The sequence below is a fragment of the Lipotes vexillifer genome, unplaced genomic scaffold, assembly GCF_000442215.2.
Source record: "Lipotes vexillifer unplaced genomic scaffold, Lipotes_vexillifer_v1.1 scaffold370, whole genome shotgun sequence".
In the NCBI taxonomy this organism is placed as follows: domain Eukaryota; kingdom Metazoa; phylum Chordata; class Mammalia; order Artiodactyla; family Lipotidae; genus Lipotes; species Lipotes vexillifer.
The window spans coordinates 898,983-918,141 of record NW_006772699.1 but is presented as its reverse complement, the minus strand read 5'-3'; the positions used below and the strand labels follow the sequence as shown (position 1 = coordinate 918,141).

Below are 19,159 nucleotides of genomic sequence, written 5' to 3'. Positions count from 1 at the left end.
ATGCCTGACTCCTGAGCAAGGGCCTGGAACCTCTCCATCATTGTTTTTCAGGCTCACTGGCGGGTAGGGAATCAGCGTAGTCAGTGTATTTCATTTTTAAAAAGTGAAACACTACAGAATAGAAAAGAAACATGAAATGTTGTCTGTGAAAGTCTCATTTTAATTTTACGGTTGTACTTATCTAGAATGTATACTTGTGTGTGTGTGTGTGTGTGTGTGTGTGTGTGTGTGTGCACATACCATGTCTAAAAAGTGTGAGAAACTCTGCTCTCCGCTGCACTCGCCTGTGATCGCACTGCTTGAAGGTCAGGCTCAAGGTCTCTTGCTAGCTAGGTAGGCAGCCCTAAGTCCTCTGTTCTTGTGAGAGTCATTTTCTTTCTTATAATACTTTCCCCCCAAGAATCCCAGGGCCCCCATCATCCTGTGCAAAGCAGTGTAGATAAATTAATAATACAATTTTAAACCCATTCTGCCATGATAAATAGCACTCCCCAGATTAAGAGCATAGCTGGCCAGAATGAATGAAATTTACTAACCCTGAGATGCTTAATCTTCCATTTCATGGACGCTAATGATTATAAGAAAGGAGTGATGGTAATTCACTTCTGCTTTTACAGGAAATCTAACCATCTCATTTTTAGCAAGTCTTTCTTCTCAGCACACCTCAATGGCAAGGATACCTGCCCTGCTCTTACAGGTATATTGGCCAGTTGTCATACATCGAAGTCTACACTTTGCCAAAGCATTAGGACGTGTAGCATGCACGGGTTTACAAGATATCCCAGTGGAATTTGCTGGGGAGGCTACTTTGGTGCCCCTTCTCCCACCCCTTTTTGAGAAGCCTATTTTCTATTTTCCAGTCATAGCAGGGAAGTGGTGGTAAATACCTTTAGCACAGTCTACTCCTAGAAATCCTGGAAAGCAGTGACACAGCCCGGACACACATTCGCCATTCCCATGGCAGTTACGTGGACAGTCCTGCACTGAATCTGAAAAAGAGAGAAATTGAACAATTACTTTTTTCTCTGCCTGCTGGTGAAGCAATTTAATAGTCAGCCATCCACTGTTTTTCAGGAGCAGTGGTAGTAACCTCAGGTGCCTACAGAGGAGGCAGGTAGGGAGAAGTGAGTGAAGGAAGAGAACAGGGATGGGTGGGGACTAGGGCAACTTGAACAATGCATGGATGTAACCACTGCTCTCCATGTGATTAGCCCAGGCAGGAATATGGGGTTAATACTGCTGCAATTTTTGTTTTTTCAAAATAAACTACTTATCTGGATATAAAAACTTCAATTTTCCAAGACTGAACGCTGGCAAGTTTTTAAACACTGTGAGCCCCACCCTGCCCCGATATCATCCTGTCAATTTGAGATTTGGTCTGAGATGTGGGATATCAACTTTTAGCCTTAGGGATAAAGAGTGATTCTCCAAATGACAGTGGTGGCTCCTGATCTCAGATTTATAGAGTAAAAAAAAAATCCCCTGCGTTAAAGAAAGAGAAGTCTAAATACGTGAGACTGATCAATTTTGGCATGATTTGGGGATTCATTAAGTAGTAGGTTTGGGGTGGTACAAAAGGCCTTTTATGCCTAGCTTTTTGCAGATCTTATTTTCATGAAAATCAATTAGTTCACCCTTGTTCTAACCTGTACAGCCATCTTATTTCGTGATTTACCTTGCTATGTGCACTCTCAAGTAATGCCTTCAAAGGGATAATTCTGGAACTTTTTCATGTTGATTTGGGTCTGCACAGAAGCAGTCATAGTCTTTTAAAATTATGATTATTATTAACCTAATTTTGCCTTACATTCAAAGAAACACATTTAGACTTTCAGGTTCTAAATTACTAAGATGATCAAAAGCCACTATGCCCCAAAGATGACATGACACAGTCCTTGGGGAGTTGGGGACTTGGTGATATGCATGGAAGACTAGGAAGTCTAATTGTCCCTAATGGAGTCACCTGTGAATGGTAAGGGAGTTTTCCCTTTAAACCGAATTTCCCATTTATTCCCACTCTGGACTGAAAAACCAAACCACGCCGTAGTGCTTTCTTTCTATAGTGCTTTACTTCTCAGCTCTCTTCTGCCAGAATCCGGGTGTGGTTGGTTTCTGGCACTAGGAGAACTCAATCAGTGTATCTGCTTTTTCAAAATCAGTCCCAAGCCAATTTTTTTTTTTCTTCTTTTTTTTTTTTTTTTTGGTTGAGCCAATTTTTTTTTTTTTTTTTTTTTTTTTTTTTTTTTTTTGGCTGCATTGCGTGGCTTGAGGATCTTAGTTCCCTGACCAGGGACTGAACCTGAGCCCTCAGCAGTGAAAGCACAGAGTCTTAACCACTGGACCGCCAAGGAATTCCCAAGCCAATGTCTTTAGTGTCTAACAATTATCACTGCAGGCTCAACTCCCTGAGGTTGGCAGAATAAAGGTGGGCTGAGAAGCATCCAAGTGGCTATCGATTTGTTTCATCTATTCATCCTCCCTTCTTTCTTTCATTCAAAAAGCATTAGGTTGAATCATACGTAGTAGCTGCTTTTGCAGGTCAAAAAGCAATTTCACATGATGTTAGGAGACAATTCGCCATGGGTGTCTTGTGCTCCTGAATGTCTTATGAGCAGAGGCACTGACTCCTTAGCTCTGGACTATCTTTTTTTTAAAGGCTGTCTGTATAGTGAAGAGCCTTGGGAGATAGAGACAGTGTCTGTCTCCAGAGCAAAGGGCAAGTTTAGTTACTGTCCAGTGTAAATAAAGATAATGTCTCCCTCTGGAGAAAAGAATGAGCAGGCTCACCGCCCATCTGGAGACTCAAGGACAGTAAATTCAGAGTTTCTCTCCTGTCACGTAACCCACTGCCTGTGTAGGTAACACCTGGCTCTGTTTGTGTTGCCCTGTGGGGACTGGGGCTTGGAACTGGCACATATGTTGATACTGTGGATATTACATTGCTCTGAGGAATAAAGTCTTTTGTCTCGGACCCAGGAGCACCTCCTCTTCTGATAACATCTAGGAGACTGTGGCCGGCTACTGTGTTAGCTGACAATTACGGTGAGATCTCAGACCTGTCACAGTCCTTGACACAGGGTTTACTTTTTTTTTTTTGCGGCACGCAGGCCTCTCACCGCCGTGGTCTCTCCCGCTGCGGAGCACAGGCTCCGGATGCGCAGGCTCAGTGGCCATGGCTCACGGATCCAGCCACTCCGTGGCAGGTGGGATCTTCCCGGACCGGGGCACGAACCCGTGTGTCCCCTGCATCGGCAGGTGGATTCTCAACCACTGCGCCACCAGGGAAGCCCGGGTTTACTTTATTAACTGAGCAACTGTTATATGCAAGGCACCCTACAAGACATTGGTGAATACAATGGTGACTAAGACAGACACAGTCCCTGCCCTCACAGAACTTCCACTGTCATAGAGAATACAGGCCCCCCAAAATTATCAAATCAAATAAAAATTGTGATATGTGCTTTGAAGAGAATAGGATACTGTGACGGGGAGTAAGAGGTGGAAGCTACTGAGAAAGGAGAGTCAGGGAGGGCGTCTCTATTCTATGCAGGTGACATATAAGGGTGAGCTGGAACAGCCAAGTCAAGAGCAAAGGTGAAGATTATTCCAGGCAGAATACTGCCCCGGCGGTCCAGTGGTTAGGACCCTGTGCTTCCACTGCAGTGGGCCGAGGTTTGATCCCTGGTCGGGGAACTAAGATCCTGCAAGCCTCGCAGCATGGCCAGAAAAAAAAAAAAAAGCAAGCTAGAAAGAGTATCCCAGGCAGAAGGAAGAGCTGATGCAAAGGCCCTGAGGTGGAAAACAGCAGAACTGAATCCCACGTGGCTGGAGGGTAGCTAAAAAGGAAGAGAGTGACCTAAGATGAGTCTGGAGAAACCCAGATCATCTAGGGCCCTGGAGACCACGTGAATGAGTTAAATTTTATTCTGGGACCAATGGGAGCAAGTGAAAAATTTTAAACAGAAACATGCCATTATCCAGCTTGCATGTTTAGAAGTCACTCGGACAGCAAAGTAGAGCTAGATTCTCACTGAGCATCTGGGTCTGGGGATGGTTTGGTGGAAATCTCCCTGTTCTCCAACCTAACATCCTCAGAGATAGAGCAGCGAAGAGAAGCTCTTTGCTACCAGTCCCAGGGAAAAGGACTAAGGTCTTGGCATAGGCTCTGTGCTGGGCTGGAAGGCCTCCTTGCCCTTTAGCTGAGGTATTTATGCTTAAGTCTCAGTTTAGAGAACATTTAGCTTCTAGGCATCTTCCTTCCCTACTGCCCTCAACCTGGGTTTTGTACCCTTTCCTCTATCTTCCCCTAATTCCTATAATTGTCTTTTTACCTATCTGTCTTCTTTCATCAAGCTCCATGAGGAAGAGACCAGAGCTGAACTGATCACCCAGATATTCTCAATGCTTGGCACACAGTAGGTCCTTGGTAAGTAATCGTTGAAGTGTGTGTGTGTGTATGTATGTGTGTACGCGCACGCATCTCAGAGGGTGGGAGAATCCAAAATAAGCAAAAACTGCAGTGAAGAGTATTTTTCATTCAATTTCCCCAGGTCTTTTTTAAAAATTAATTTGTATTGGAGTATAGTTGCTTTACAATGTTGTGTTAGTTTCTGCTGTACAGCAAAGTGAATCAGCTATACATATATCCCCCTCTTTTTTGGATTTCCTTCCCATTTAGGTCACCACAGAGCAATGAGTAGAGTTCCCTGTGCTATACAGTAGGTTCTCATTAGTTATCTATCTTATGTATAGTAGCGTATATATGTCAATCCCAATCTCCCAATTCATCCCACCTCCCCGCCACCTTGGTATCCATACGTTCGTTCTCTATGTCTCTGTCTCTATTTCTGCTTTGCAAATAAGCTCAACTGCATCATTTTTCTAGATTTCAAATATAAGTGATATTATACGACGTTTGTTTTTCTCTTTCTGACTCTCTTCACTCTATATGACAGTCTCTAGGTCTATCCACGTCTCTGCAAATGGCACAATTTCATTCCTTTTTTATGGCTGAGTAATATTCCATTGTATATATGTACCACATCTTTATCCATTCATCTGTCGATGGACACTTAGCTTGCCTCCGTGTCCTGGCTACTGTAATTAGTGCTGCAATGAACATTGGGTGCGTGTGTCTTTTTGAATTTTGGTTTCCTCAGGGTATACGCCCAGTAGTGGGATTGCTGGGCCATACGGTAGTTCTGTTTTTAGTTTTTTAAGGAACCTCCACACTGTTCTCCCTAGAGGCTGTATCAATTTACATCCTCACCATGCCACCCCCCGCCCAGGTCTTGTCTTTGAAGCATTTCTACAGTTTTTGAGGAAAGAAACAATTATGTAGTACTGCTGAAATATAGAAGGAGCTCACCTCTCTCAGTCCCCTTTTTCCAATACCCAATTAAATATTACTCTTGAAATCTTATCAGCTTTCCTTTCTGTCAACCTGGTTGGACTTTTGTTGAGGAAACAAGGCAGGTGATGAGAGTTAGCCCAGGAAATGGGATTTTTATACAAGTGGAGGCTAGCCTCCCCGAAATCTGCACCGTCCTTCAAGAATGCCACTCTGTTGTACCCTGAGATGAAACTCATTGCTGAAAGCAGGCTGCTTCTCTCCAAAACACAAAAGACATCCCTGAGTCAAAGGTATATTTAGTGTGATGGCTGGTCAACACCCATCTAACATCCTTCCTTCTGTTTCATATCACAGGGGCTTTCGGCGCTCCTGGCTGCTCTTGATGGAGTGTGTTCCGATAATAGATATGTGTGGGAGAAATCTCTGAACCAAATAAAACACTGCACTTTTCACTACATTTCAGGCCAATTACTATCATTGCTCTATCAAGATGTCTGCCCAACTATTAGGCCGATTACCTTTGACTTTCTCTTTGAGCTACAGTCCAGACGAGAGAAATCCTCTGGGAGAATTGCTATTCCCAGCTCCGACAGGCGAATGAGGGTAATGGCCTGGGGGAAGGGCATCTCACTACCACTGTCTGTGTCCATATGGATAAAGGCAATGGAGGGCAGAAGCCATTATTAGATAATATGGCCCCCAGACAACTTGCTGTGTGGAAGGCGAAAGGGATTTATCTGGCTAGAATCCAAAGCAATCCAGTGGTTAAGAGCACAGGCTCTGGGAGAGTTTGAATCCTGACTCCACCTATTACTAGCTCTGTGTGACCTTGGGCAACTTGTTTAACTTCTCTGAGTCTGGGCTTCCTCAACTGGAAAACAGAATATTGGTAGTAATGACCTCATATAACTACTCTATGGGTTAACTGATCTAGTCCCCAGAAGGGCCAAGTCCGGGAGCTAGTTCATGGTCAACTCTCTATAGATGTGCCGTTGTTACTGTTTTTGTTATTAACCATTCCACTGAGTCTTTATAGACTCCAGCTAAGCCAGCTGCTGTGTGTGGGGTTTGCTGTCATGTGTATCAAGCCTTTGCATTTAAACACAAGGCGAATGCATGGACCTGGAGATTGTCATACTGAGTGAGGTCAGTCAGACAGAGAAAGACAAATATCACATGCTCTCACTTTTATGTGGAATCTCAAAAAATGGTGCAAATAAACTTATTTACAAAACAGAAATGGAGTCACAGATGTAGAAAACAAGCTTATGATTACCAAGGGGGAAAGGGGTGGGGATAAATTGGAGGACTGGGATTGACATGTACACACTACTACATATAAAATAGATAACTAATAAGGACCAACTGTATAGCACCAGGGAACTCTACTCTACTCTGTAATGACCTATATGGGAAAAGAATCTAAAAAAGAGTAGATATATGTATATGTATAACTGACGCACTTTACTGTACACCTGAAACTAACACAACATTGTAAATCTACTATACTCCAATAAAAATTAGAAAAAAAAAGATTTACAAAAAATTTTTTTAAAAAAACACACAAGGTGACCAAAAGGATATCATTTCCCATCACGTTCTTAAGCAAAAGATTGTTCTTTATCTTACTGTCTCAAACCAGTTCTAAATGTGTTGCCAGTTTCTTTCTTTTGTGATCTGGTTTTTATCCTTTTACTTTTTTTTTTTTCCCTCGTTGGTACATAACATGCTCCTGGGAGCTCTCCCTAATGGTGGAAGACTTCTCCAGTGACTTTCCTGATACAAAGTTTATGCCATTAGTGTGGAGCAGGGCTTGGCAAACTTTTTCTGTCAAGTGACAGAGAGTAAATATTTAGGCTTCATGGGCCAAACTGTCTCCACTGCAACCACTCAACTCTGTTGTTATAGCTGCCACAGACAATTTGTCAACAGATGAATGTGTCTGTGGTCCAATAAAACTTTATTTATAAAAATAGGCAGTGGGCCAGACTTGGCCCATAGGCTCTGGCATGCCAAGCACTGCTTTAAAAGGAGCATTTGGCTAACCCTGTTAGGGCCAATCTTTCCTTAACAGAGGGACTAAGCATTAACTTCAATGCTACGGTAATACCAAATCCCACCTGATTTTGTACCATTCTGAAGTTGTGGCTGCCACCTGAATTTCAGGTTCTCTTTCAAGAATCAGGGAATCCTTCAGAGCAATCCATGAAACTAACAGAGAAGTTCTTAACATGCAGTCAATAGAAAAACAGCTGTACAAGATGTGCTCTTAAAAAGTCACCAGCTTGGGACTTCCCTGGTGGTCCAGTGGCTAAGGCTCCACGCTCCCAATGCTGGGGGCCTGGGTTCGATCCCTGGTCAGGGAACTAGATCCCACGTGCTGCAACTAAAAGATCCTTCATGCAGCAACTAAAAGATCCCACACGCTGCAACTAAAGATCCTGCGTGCTGCAATGAAGATCCTGAAAATAAGACCCAGTGCAGCCAAATAAATATTTTTTTAAAAAAATCATCAGCTTTCACGAGTGACTACCAGCTCCATTCCAGACAGGTTCAGTACGTGAAGTCATACCATCCCTCCCTTCGGAGATATGGTCATCACCTTCCCACAAACAATGAATCTGAGGCTCAGGGAGTCTAGTGACTCTCCCAGGTAGGATGTGGGAAAGAAAAGGTAGGATTTAATCCTGGATCAACCATCTTATCTAGGTTTCTCTAGTGAAACTTGAGGTCCACAACTAAACGCTGCTGGGACAACATGGCGTTGCAGAAAGGCAATGAATGAGGCCCAGAAGTCCATGCCATTTCCACCATTTCCATATCCTGGGACCTTGAGGGACTCAGTTTCCTGAACCTCAGTTAATTCCTCTGTGAAATGGGTCTAACAATCTGCCCTGATTCAGAGAGGATCAGTTATTATCATTAGTAAGAAGATTAAAACCTAATGACAAAATAAATGTTATGAAAATTACTTATAGGTGATATGATTGTTAAAATTCTTAGGGCTTGCTTTAGAAAACCTCATGAAATATCCTCAAAATAATGGCCCTCTTACAGGTTTGTATGCACATATAAGGGGAAATTTTGGATAAAATCTTAGCTTTTCCCCAATGGCTACTAAAAAGGACTGCTATAAAACATGTCCCAAATGACAAGTGCTTAATTAAAGCTTTTTGAGATTTACCAATTTGGGAACAAAGATATGATTTCTTTCTTATGGTTATATCCTTTTCCTGATTTATTTGTCAGGTTTTTAAAAAAAAAAATTTACTTTGAGCTTTCCTTGATTTTTCAGAAAAACTGTGACCTGGCACAAATGGTCAGTATTTACTGGCTGTTTAGGGATTTACACCTGTAACTTATTTCATTTACTCCTTACTGTAGCACTATAAGGAGGGACTAGTTAGTTCTATTTTACCATGAGGAACTGAGGCTGACAGAAGTCCAATGGTTTGCCTAGGTTGTGTGGCCAGGGCTTGAGCCAGGTGGTTGGACCCAAGCTCTTCACTGCAACTCAATCCCTGGTACTCACAGTGGCTTTTTCATGATTTAAGTAGCATTCATATTTTAATCAGGGCTAGTTTTATGTGGATGATACTATGAACCCTAAATTAAGGATGCTGGTTTGGTCCCCGACCTAGTAGGACCACCTTGGAAGATGTGCCTTCAACAGAGAAGCCAGACACTTCCATCCTTTCCTTCATGACATATCACCTCAGAGATCCCGTACCTACCTAAGACTACAGTGTTGAAGGAAACCATCTCTTTGTCTTTGCCATCATTGTAGAAGGCCAGGTGCCACAGGCCCACATCCAGGTACTGGACAAACACGGCTTCGTTTTGAACGAGGGTCTGTATGCTCCGGCGTTCCCTGGGTGACTCGACCACGCTCCATTTCTCCTTCCCGTCCAGACGCTCCATGAAGTCATACTGGGAAGAGAAGAGAGCATGTGACACAGGGTGCAGACCTGGTCCCATAATAAGCACCTTTCCCTCCAGCCCCATTAGTTAACTGAGAGATACTCCTGAGTACATTTTACTATAAGCTCATTTGATTATAAGTAAAACAAGAGTCATGAAAGTTGTAATAATAACAGTCACCATTTATTATAGTTACTGCTAATAGTTTTATGACTATAAGGCCATAATCTCTTTTCAGCTTTTGTGGGGTTTTTTTCTGTGTGTGTGTGTGTGTGTGTGTGTGTGTGTGTGTGTGTGTGTGTGTGAGAGAGAGAGAGAGAGGAGAGAGAGAGAGAGAGAGAGAGAGAGAGAGAGAGAGGGAGAGAGAGGGAGAGGGAGAGAGAAAGAGAGAGGTGGGTTTTTGCTCCAGTCCCTACTGGGGTGTTACAGAATACATAGCATATGCCAAGTATAACTTTTTAATAATTCCCCCAATTCTGAATTCCAAATTGCATCTGGCACTCAAGAGTTTCAGGTAAAGAATTATGAACCTATGTTACCAGATACCATTGACTGATCATTCACGAAAGGAAGGTGGTATATCAGAGTAGTTAAGAAAGAGGGCTGAGGAGCCAGACTACCTGGGAGAGAATCTGGAACTTATTAGCTTCACCTGTCCCTCCCTCAATTTTCCCATCTGCAAAACTGAAAATAACAGTACCTATGTTATAGCTTGTTGTGAGAAATAAGATCATATTGATAACAGCGCCTGGCACAAAGCAAACACAAAATACACGTGAGCTGTCATCACCACCACCATCGTCATCATCATTTCATTCAACTCTTGCAAAACCCCTGTAAGATCGGCACTATTGGTATCTTATTTTACCGATAAGAAAACTGAGGCTCAGAGAAGTCCAGCAACACATCGAAAGTCACCCAGTGGGGCTTCCCTGGTGGCGCAGTGGTTGAGAGTCTACCTGCCGATGCAGGGGACACAGGTTCGTGCCCCGGTCCGGGAGGATCCCACATGCCGTAGAGCGGCTGGGCCCGTGAGCCACGGCCGCTGAGCCTGCGCGTCCGGAGCCCGTGCTCCGCAACGGGAGAGGCCACAACAGCGAGAGGCCCGCGTACCGCAAAAAAAAAAAAAAAAAAAAAAGGTCACTCAGTGACCAAGGGAGCAAAGCAAAAATGTGGACCTAGATCTGTTTAGGTGCAGTGCCCTCACAGTGCCTGGCCTCCCATCGACCAGCAATTAACTATGAAACTCTGTTTCAATGGAAACCAGGCTGAGAACTGGAAGCAATCAGTGGAAGACAGAGTGGTGGGTGAAGGCAACCAGGAATGGGGTGAGGGGAATGGGAGAGCAAGTGTGATCCACAGGGGCCTGTCCTAGGGAATGGTGAGATCCTGCGGCCGGCAAGTGGGAGCCACAGAAGATCCTTGAGCAGTGACTGACGACGTGATGGGAGGAATGTTCTGAGGAATTCATTTGCAGGCAGGCTATGAGATGTTCTAGAAGAGGGAATGAAAAGCAGCAGAAAGACCAGTTAGCAAGCAACTGCAGAAACCCAAGTGTGAGGTGACAGGCGTCTTGATTAGGACAGTGAATGAGGAAAGGGGACAACTTTGCAGGAACATTTCTAGGGAAGAGAGGACAGGGCTTGACCATGGGCTGCACAGAGAGGATGAAGGGAAAGGCAAAGAGGACACCCATGTTTCTTACTTGTTGACGAGAAAATCAATAAGACCCCAGCAGAAATGCAGTCATCTTGCGAACTCTTGCGAAATCATTCCACAGGAAAGTCATTTGCACCGTGACTTCCAGAGAACATTCAAAGTGTAGGTCTTTAGCAGATAAAAACCACCACTGTGGGATTAAGCTCTCTCTCACCACTTTCCCCGCCATAAAAAGGGTGATATGGGTTACTGACATCCACTGTAACCCCTTTCACGAACTTCAAAGAATGAAACTCCAGGAAATCGACTAATGGGACTTCCTTGTCAGCAGAATTGCCAGCTTTTCCCAACTGAAATGTGATAATTGAAACCAAAAGAGTCTATAGGCTTAGGTACAAAGGTTTTGCTGTCAGACAGACCTGGGTTTGAATTCTGACTGCCATTTGCTACTGTTTGAAGTTAGGCGAATCTCTTACCCTCTTCCTGGTTTGCATACTAGGGAATAATAACACCCACCTTTTGGGGATGTTATAAGGATGACATGAGATAATGCTTAGGGCAGTGCCTGGAAGATAATAACCATTTTATGAAGTACCTTGTGATCCTGAGTCACTTATTTGCAAATCACAGGGATCGCAGAAGAGAAGCACATGGTTCTAGTTTTTGTATCTGGGGGCCTGGCAAGGGACGTTGCGTAGGAAGTGGAAATCTCTTCCATCTCTCAGGAAACAAATGTTTTTTTTTTTTTTTTTTTTTTTTTCTTGCGTTATGCGGGCCTCTCACTGCTGTGGCCTCTCCCATTTGCGGAGCACAGGCTCCGGACGCGCAGGCTCAGCGGCCATGGCTCACGGGCCCAGCCGCTCCGCGGCATGTGGGATCTTCCCGAAACGGGGCACGAACCCGCGTCTCCTGCATCGGCAGGCGGACTCTCAAGCACTGCGCCACCAGGGAAGCCCTCTCAGGAAACAAATGTTTGTATTCAGCTTCCCTCTACCCCAGAGTCCGTTGGTTGCAGCTGTCTTTATGGGATAAAATAAATGATCTGCAGTGATATGACAAACTGATGCTCCTTTCGGAGCCCTTTGTAACCAGAGCATTTGTTCCTTAGCAACTTGTAAATTTCCGACTACCCAGACCCATGTCTACAAACTGCTGTCAGCCAGAGGAATGAGTGTAATTTCCGTGGTGCCGAGGTGAGAAGGATATAGTTCATTTGGGGTCCAGGTTATCACTCCCACGAGGAAAAGTTGGGGGAAGGTGGTTACTTGCATGGGGCCATCGCTCATTATTAATTTGGGCATCAGTCATCTCTTGCTGAACTGGCTGCCCAGCCCAGGGGCACAGAAATGGCTTAGGACCAGCAGCAGTGAGCGCTGTCCAGCCAATCAAATGACTCTTGGAAAAGGTATTTGTCAGAGGAGAGAGCGGACATCTATTTTGGCCGGCTCCTCGGAGCCCCTCCACGGAAGTACAGAGAGCAGTTTTCATTTAAGGAAGAATCTGTGAGCCAGGGGCACTGGGACATGTTGGACTGAGGTGTCCCAATCCTGTATCTCTTTGTTGTACTTTATTTTCTTCAAAGCACTTATCACCCTCTAAAACGATATAATGTTTTTTTAAAAAAAAATAAATTTATTTATTTAGTTTTGGCTGCACTGGGTCTTCGTTGCTGTGCACGGGCTTTCTCTAGTTGCGGCGAGCGGGGGCTACTCTTCGTTGCAGTGGTGCGTGGGTTTCTCATTGTGGTGACTTCTCTTGTTGTGGAGCACAGGCTCCAGGAGCACGGGCTTCAGTAGTTGTGGCTTGTGGGCCCTAGAGCGCAGGCTCAGTAGTTGTGGCGCGCGGGCTTAGTTGCTCCGGCGGCATGTGGGATCTTTCCGGACCAGGGCTCAAACCTGTGTCCCCTGCATTGGCAGGTGCATTCTTAACCACTGCGCCACCAGGGAAGCCCTGATATAATGTTTTTATGTTTATTGTCTGTCTACTCAGAAGAACATAAACTCCAGGAGGGCAGGGATTTCTTCCACATGGTAGAGTGGTTAAGACTGAGAACTTCGGAGCTAGACTGCCTGATTAGAACCCACTCTCTGCTGCTTACTTGCTGTGACACTTGCACAAGCTATTTCAATTCTCTGTGCCTCAGTCTCCTTATCTTTAAAATGGGTATAATTTCAAAACATAATAATAATACAGCAAAACACTGTTGTAAAGAATAAATGAGTCAAACCATGTAAAGTGCTTAGAATAGTCAGTACTCAGTATATGGTAAACACACCCTGAAAGTTTCTGCTATCATGATGATTGATAATTCATTGCTGTGTCTAATTCATCTTGAGCAGAGTTTGATCAATAAATATTTGTAAAATATCAAGTGCATAAAATTCTGAATCTGTAAATGAATTCCACTGAAAGGAAACTAAGTTGCCATGTACTGAAGATTTTGTCTCCAGTAATAATCACCTGCCCTCCCTTGTCTTCTAATGTGCTTTCCTGAATAGGAGAGAAAGGGGTAGAGTTACAGGCAGCAAGCCTCAGTCATGCACCACCAGTCATGCACCACCAGACATGCACATGATGGACACTGTGGCCCAAGGAATCTGTGCATGCCTGTAGATCATCAAGATTTGAGAGGTGACTTTAGACGGCCATTATGACTTCACCTTTTCAATTCTCAGTGGAGGGACTTCCCTGGTGGTGTAGTGGTTAAGAATCCACCTGCCAATGCAGGGGACACAGGTTAGAGCCCTGGTCCGGGAAGATCCCACATGCCGCGGAGCAACTAAATCCGTGCGCCGCAACTACTGAGCCTGTGCTCTAGAGTCCATGAGCCGCAACTACTGAGCCTGCGCGCCTAGAGCCCGTGCTCCACAACCAGAGAAGCCAGTGCAATGAGAAGCCCACGCACCGCAATGAAGAGTAGCCCCCGCTCGCCTCAACTAGAGAAAGCCCGCGCGCAGCAACGAAGACCCAACACAGCGAAAAATAAATAAATAAATTTTAAAAACTCTCAGTGGGACGATGTCCAATGTACACTTTCTTTCTTTGGACTTTCTTTGCTCCATCGCTTGTCTTCCTTCTTTTCCTCCTTTGACACTGTTCCTTAGTGACCACTGTGGTAGAGATTGATGGTCACCGTCTGCATCAGTGTCTTGTTCCTTTCCAGCTTCCTTGCTTTTACGTGGGAGCATGTGACAGTGTTCAATGGAACACACGCTGTGGGATGAACTCCACTTCTAGATCCTGCCATAAAACGTTCTGTGCCACCTCCTACTTGCTCGCTCTCCCTACCTATCTGCCTCTAGAGAGAACCAGAGTTCTCTTAAAGCCCAAGATGATGGAGTCACAAGATAGGAGTGGCCTGGATCCTAGATTGGCACTTGGAGGGAAGCCAGAAATACTGACACAAGCAAGAGATAAACACTTACTAAATTAGGCCACTGACACAGAGAAAAGGGGTAGTGGCTACCAGAGGGGAAGGGGGGGGTGGGGGAGGGCAAAATGGATGAAGGGGGTCAACCGTATGGTGATGGGTGGAAACAAAACTTTGGTGGTGGGCACACTGCAGTGCATATAGACGCTGAAATACTGGGGTGGCCAAAAATTTCATTCGGTTAATGAATACATTTTTCAGTAAAGTTCTTGGTGCAAAAGAAAAATGTGTCCTTAATGTTTACTTAAAACTGAACGAACTTTTTGGCCAACCCACTATAATGTTGTACACATGAAAAAAAAATCAAGCTACTGAAATGTTGAGGCATAGCCTCAACATGTGTTATTTGTTATTTGTGTTATTTGTGTTATATGTTATTTCATGGGTTATTTCAGCACAGCCTTCAAGATTTCTTAACCTCATGCTTCTCTTCCTTCCTGGTTCACCTCCCAAGATTACAGTAAAGTGCCAGCAAATGTTTCCATTTCTTAAGGGCGGTGGGAGAGAATCACCCAGGATGGCAGCATCTTGTGTTGGTCAAGTTCCAACCTATTATGTGTAGGGTGTCTATCTATCCCAGTTTGCCCAGGGATGTCCTAGTTTCCATCTCCTCTGTTCCTCCTTTCACTCTTGCGAGTGCTCTCGTTTGGAATATGTAGTTACCCTCCTCATAGGTTAACATATACCAAGCAGCGTCACATAGCATCATTCACGGCTGCTATAACCTGGGGAGGGTTGGAGGCTAGAAATACAAGGTGGATCAAGCCAGCCAGATGCAGAGACTGCTTTCCAGGGCAGGGAAAGCAGGAGCACAGTAAGAAGCTGGTTTGCATGGAGGCCATCTGGTTCTGGAGAGCCTCTGCTCTCTAGGAATCCTAGACGGCAGCCTGGCTGACACTAGGAAGAGTCCATCTTCCAAGAACTCAGACCCTGGCCAGAGTTGCTTTCTCATGCCCCAGCACTGGGGGTTGATAACTCAGGCTTAGCACCAGGGACATCTGCTTCCTCAGTTCCAGGATCCCATCATGATCAATTCCAGGCTGCCTGGAGGACCGTGCTGTGCTTGAAGGACTAAGAAGGTTGCTTCCTGGCATGTTCTGTCTAATAGATCTGCAGAGAGCCTTGGAGGAGGATTAGAAGGCACGCGACCCAACCCCGATGGGGGATGTGTGTGCACAGGCTGCCTGCAGGGCCAAGTCTGTCTCTCAAGGCAGCTGGCCTCTCTTGACGAGGCAATAAGGTCACCCAGAGGGTGACAGCGCCATAACCCCTGATAAACTCCCCCTCTCTCACCGAAGTTCTCTTCTTTCCCTTGGCCACTGAGAAACAATCCATGTTGGCATGCAATGTGAGGGCTGTGCCTTTAAGTCATCAGTCATACCCCAAAGTGGCATGAAAACACAACTTTTACGAGCCCTTGAGGGACAAAGAAAGAAACCACAGCAAATATTTGATCCAATTTTCAATCTGCCCCCTTCTTGGCAGAGACCAAGGAGGAATGGTAATTAAGATAACTTAGTGGGCTTCCAGAGGAGCTGGAGGAGAGAGCAGAGGGGGCTGCACCATTGAGCGGGGCCTGTCGCTTTCCCAGGAGGGAAAGCGTCCACAGGCAGGGAGCGCGCAGCTGAGAGATGCTTCAGGAAGCCACGCCAGTACACACCTGCCACAGAGGGCAAGGTTAAAGACAGATCCATCGCCCTTCAGGAAGATGTTATTACTGGGTCCAGGACCCTGGGAAAGCGGGGCGGGGGGCAGGTAAGTAAGTTTCTTGCTACTTGGACCACCTGCTCGCTGAGGGCCCACGTGGACAGGAGCAGCGGCGAATGCCGACATTTCCCACGGACAGCCTGCCGCGCCTGGCCCCGCGCTGGCTGCATCCCCAGCCTCCTGATGTCTGATGTTGATTCTGCCTCAGATGGCAGGGCACACGCAGCAGTCAGCTGGATGGCAGGGAAGCAGCATGTGTGAGTGAGGGCTGCTCGAAGCCACATGACCACAGAGTCTCTGGTGGCATCTGGTGACAACTGGCAGTGGTGGGTCGCTCCTGGGGGCCTGTGCATCTCTTTCCGCCTCCAGCTAGGCCCATGGCAAAGTGGGTCTGGCTGATTCCTCATTTAAAGCTCTGCACCACCTCTTTTCTCTCCTTCAAAGGGCTGAGTGCTCTGGGAAGCGTGGAAGGATGAGGGTGGTGGGCCATGCTCCGGTGGGGGTGGGAGGCTCCCTTCCTTCCACGTGGCCTCGCTTGTCATTTTCAGTTCCTACTTACAGTGTCCAAGTCACTTCATTAGATGCTGACTGGCCCAGTGTGGGCACTGCTGGGCTGTCTGTCCACCAGCTATGCAAACGAGCCCCTGAGCTTCTGGGAAGGAAAGAGCACCTATATTTGCGGACTGTAACAATCATCATGCTGGGCTCCATCGTGAGGATCAAGCAGCCCCAAATTCCTTACATTAAGGAGCAGGGGAGACTACGTCTACATAGGTGCAATTCTTGATTCTTTCACCACACGTCCTCTTGCAGTGGCGGAAAACGTAATCATCAAAAATAAGAAGTACCTATTTTTTTTTCTAGGCACTTGCTATGTGCCAGGCATAATGGCAAAAGCTGATATAAGGTGTCTCACTTCATCCTCCCAGAAAGCTTATTCTCTTCCTCATTTATCAGGAGAGAACAAAGGCTGCTAGAGAAGTTAAGTAGCATACCCAGGGCCACTGACTGTGGTTGGTGGCCAAGCGAGGACTTGAACTTGGATTTGCATGAGCCTTAGCGGTGGGAGGTCGCCTTAAGTTTTCCAAGAACCTGGCTGTAGCTTCCAGCATAGCTGGTGGCTGGCCTGGTTTGTAAATTTCCTAAAGATGCCAGTGAGCAGAGAAGGGGGTGGAAGGCAGAGCCCAGGAGTGCTAGCGTCAGACTTGAGCAGAGTGGGTTGGGCACCTGAGGACAGAAATATGGACCACTGCAGAAGATGCAAAAAGAGGTCAAGAAAGTTCTGGATGGTTTTGCTGGGTGCTGGCCATACCTGGCCCATAATTTCCTCTTGCCCACCTCCAGACTTCTCTCTCCTTGTGTTCCAGCCACACTGCTCTCCTCTCTGTCTCTGGAATATGCCAAGCTCATCCCAGCCTCAGGGCCTTTGCACAAGCTCTTCCTCCTGATCCTACAGCTGCCTGCTTTTTTTCTTTCCTTTCTTTTTCTTTCTTTCTTTTTTTTTTTTTTTTAACAATTTATTTATTTTAGTTTTGGCCGCATTGGGTCTTAGTTGTGGCACACACGGGATCTTCGCTGAGGCATGCGGGATCATTCATTTCAGAGCGGGCTCTTCGCTGTGGCATGCAGGCTTCTCTCTAGTTGCGGCTTGCGGGTTTTCTCTCTCTAGTTGTGGCACGCGGGCTCCAGGGCGCATGGGCTCTGAGGTTTGCAGCACATGGGCTCTCTCGTTGAGGCGCGTGAGCTCAGTAGTTGAGGCGTGCAGGCTTAGTTGCCCCGTGGCATGTGGGATCTTAGTTTCCAGACCAGGGATCAAACCCGCGTCCCCTGCATTGGAAGGTGAATTCTTTACCACTGGACCACCAGGGAGGTCCCCAGCTGCCTGCTCCTTGTCCATCATGCCTGCCTAAACACCACGACCTTAGAAAGGGCATCCCTAACCACCCATTCTAAAATGCTTCTATCACTTCTCCTTTTCTGTCCTCAGCAAAAACTCTTTGAAAAAAGCCTTGTCACTTATCTGCTAATTTATAGTCCATCTCACTACTCTTGAACACAAACTTCTTAAGACTGGGAGACCTTAGAATAACTATAAATGGAATGTCATCTTTAAAAATTGTGAATTACTATATTGTACACCTGAAACTTATATAATATTGTACATAAACTATACCTCAATAAAAATACCAAGCAAACAAATAAATAAATGTTAACCAGCTTAGAATCCAGAAAGATAAATAAATAAGTAGGAGACGTGTCTGTTTTATTCCATATGGTATCCCCCGGGGCCTAGAGCAGTGCCTGGCACGTAGTGGGTACTCAGCAAAGATCTTGACTGAATGAACGTAAACCTTTAGGCCCAAAGGAAATCGTACCCAGAGTGAAGTGTATACCAACACAGTGGAATTTGGTGATACAACTACTGAAAGGACATAACCTCTTTAGGAAAAGTTCTTAGGAATTTTTAGTAAACTCGATACAGTTTTCCTGATTTTTGTTTGCTAACTGCTTGGATGATACTACGATAAAGTTTACGAGGTAACCTTTAATGAGGCCAGGCCCTGTTCTAAGTGATTCGCATGTACGATCTCATTTAATGCTTATGATAGCCCCAGTGAATACAAATCACTATCCCCACTTTGCATACGAGGAACCCGAGGCACGGAGAGGTTACATCACTTGCTCAGGAGTTGGTAAGTGGCAGAACTGGGCCTCACACTCAAGCAGTCAGCTTAGGAGAGCGTGTCCCGAATCCGCTGCATTCCAGGCCAGTACACTGAATAACCAGGCAGCCAGAACGTGGTGCTGGTCAGCTTTGCTCATATGGGGAGATCAAGGTTTACCTTCCTGTCTCTGGGAAAGAGAATCTATGCTCTGTGTCAGGGTGGGAGGGCCTCCGATGACAGAAAGGGGCTCCTAAAGTAGCCTGCAGGACTGTCAACACAATCGTACTCAGGACACAAGTTGCTTTGTGTTTTGGATTCCACTGCCCTGACCCGGAGTATCTCTTCCCTCTTGGTAGGCTGCGCTGGTAAGACAAAGACAGGGGTGCCTGGGATTCAGGGGGTACCCTGCCCATCTGTGATGAG

At 45.7% G+C, this 19,159-nt stretch overlaps 1 protein-coding gene across 1 annotated transcript in view; it reads right to left on the bottom strand.

The window, feature by feature from the left end:
• The window catches only part of TENM2 (teneurin transmembrane protein 2), a 1,025,435-nt gene that overhangs the window by 196,650 nt on the left and 809,626 nt on the right, over positions 1 to 19,159 (bottom strand). Inside the window, exons 8-9 of the mRNA XM_007447833.1 lie at positions 9,088 to 9,283; positions 888 to 989 (exon numbers count right to left, since the gene is read on the bottom strand). Coding sequence (XP_007447895.1) covers positions 888 to 989; positions 9,088 to 9,283 — 298 coding nt within the window. The remainder of the gene's footprint in view (positions 1 to 887; positions 990 to 9,087; positions 9,284 to 19,159) is intronic.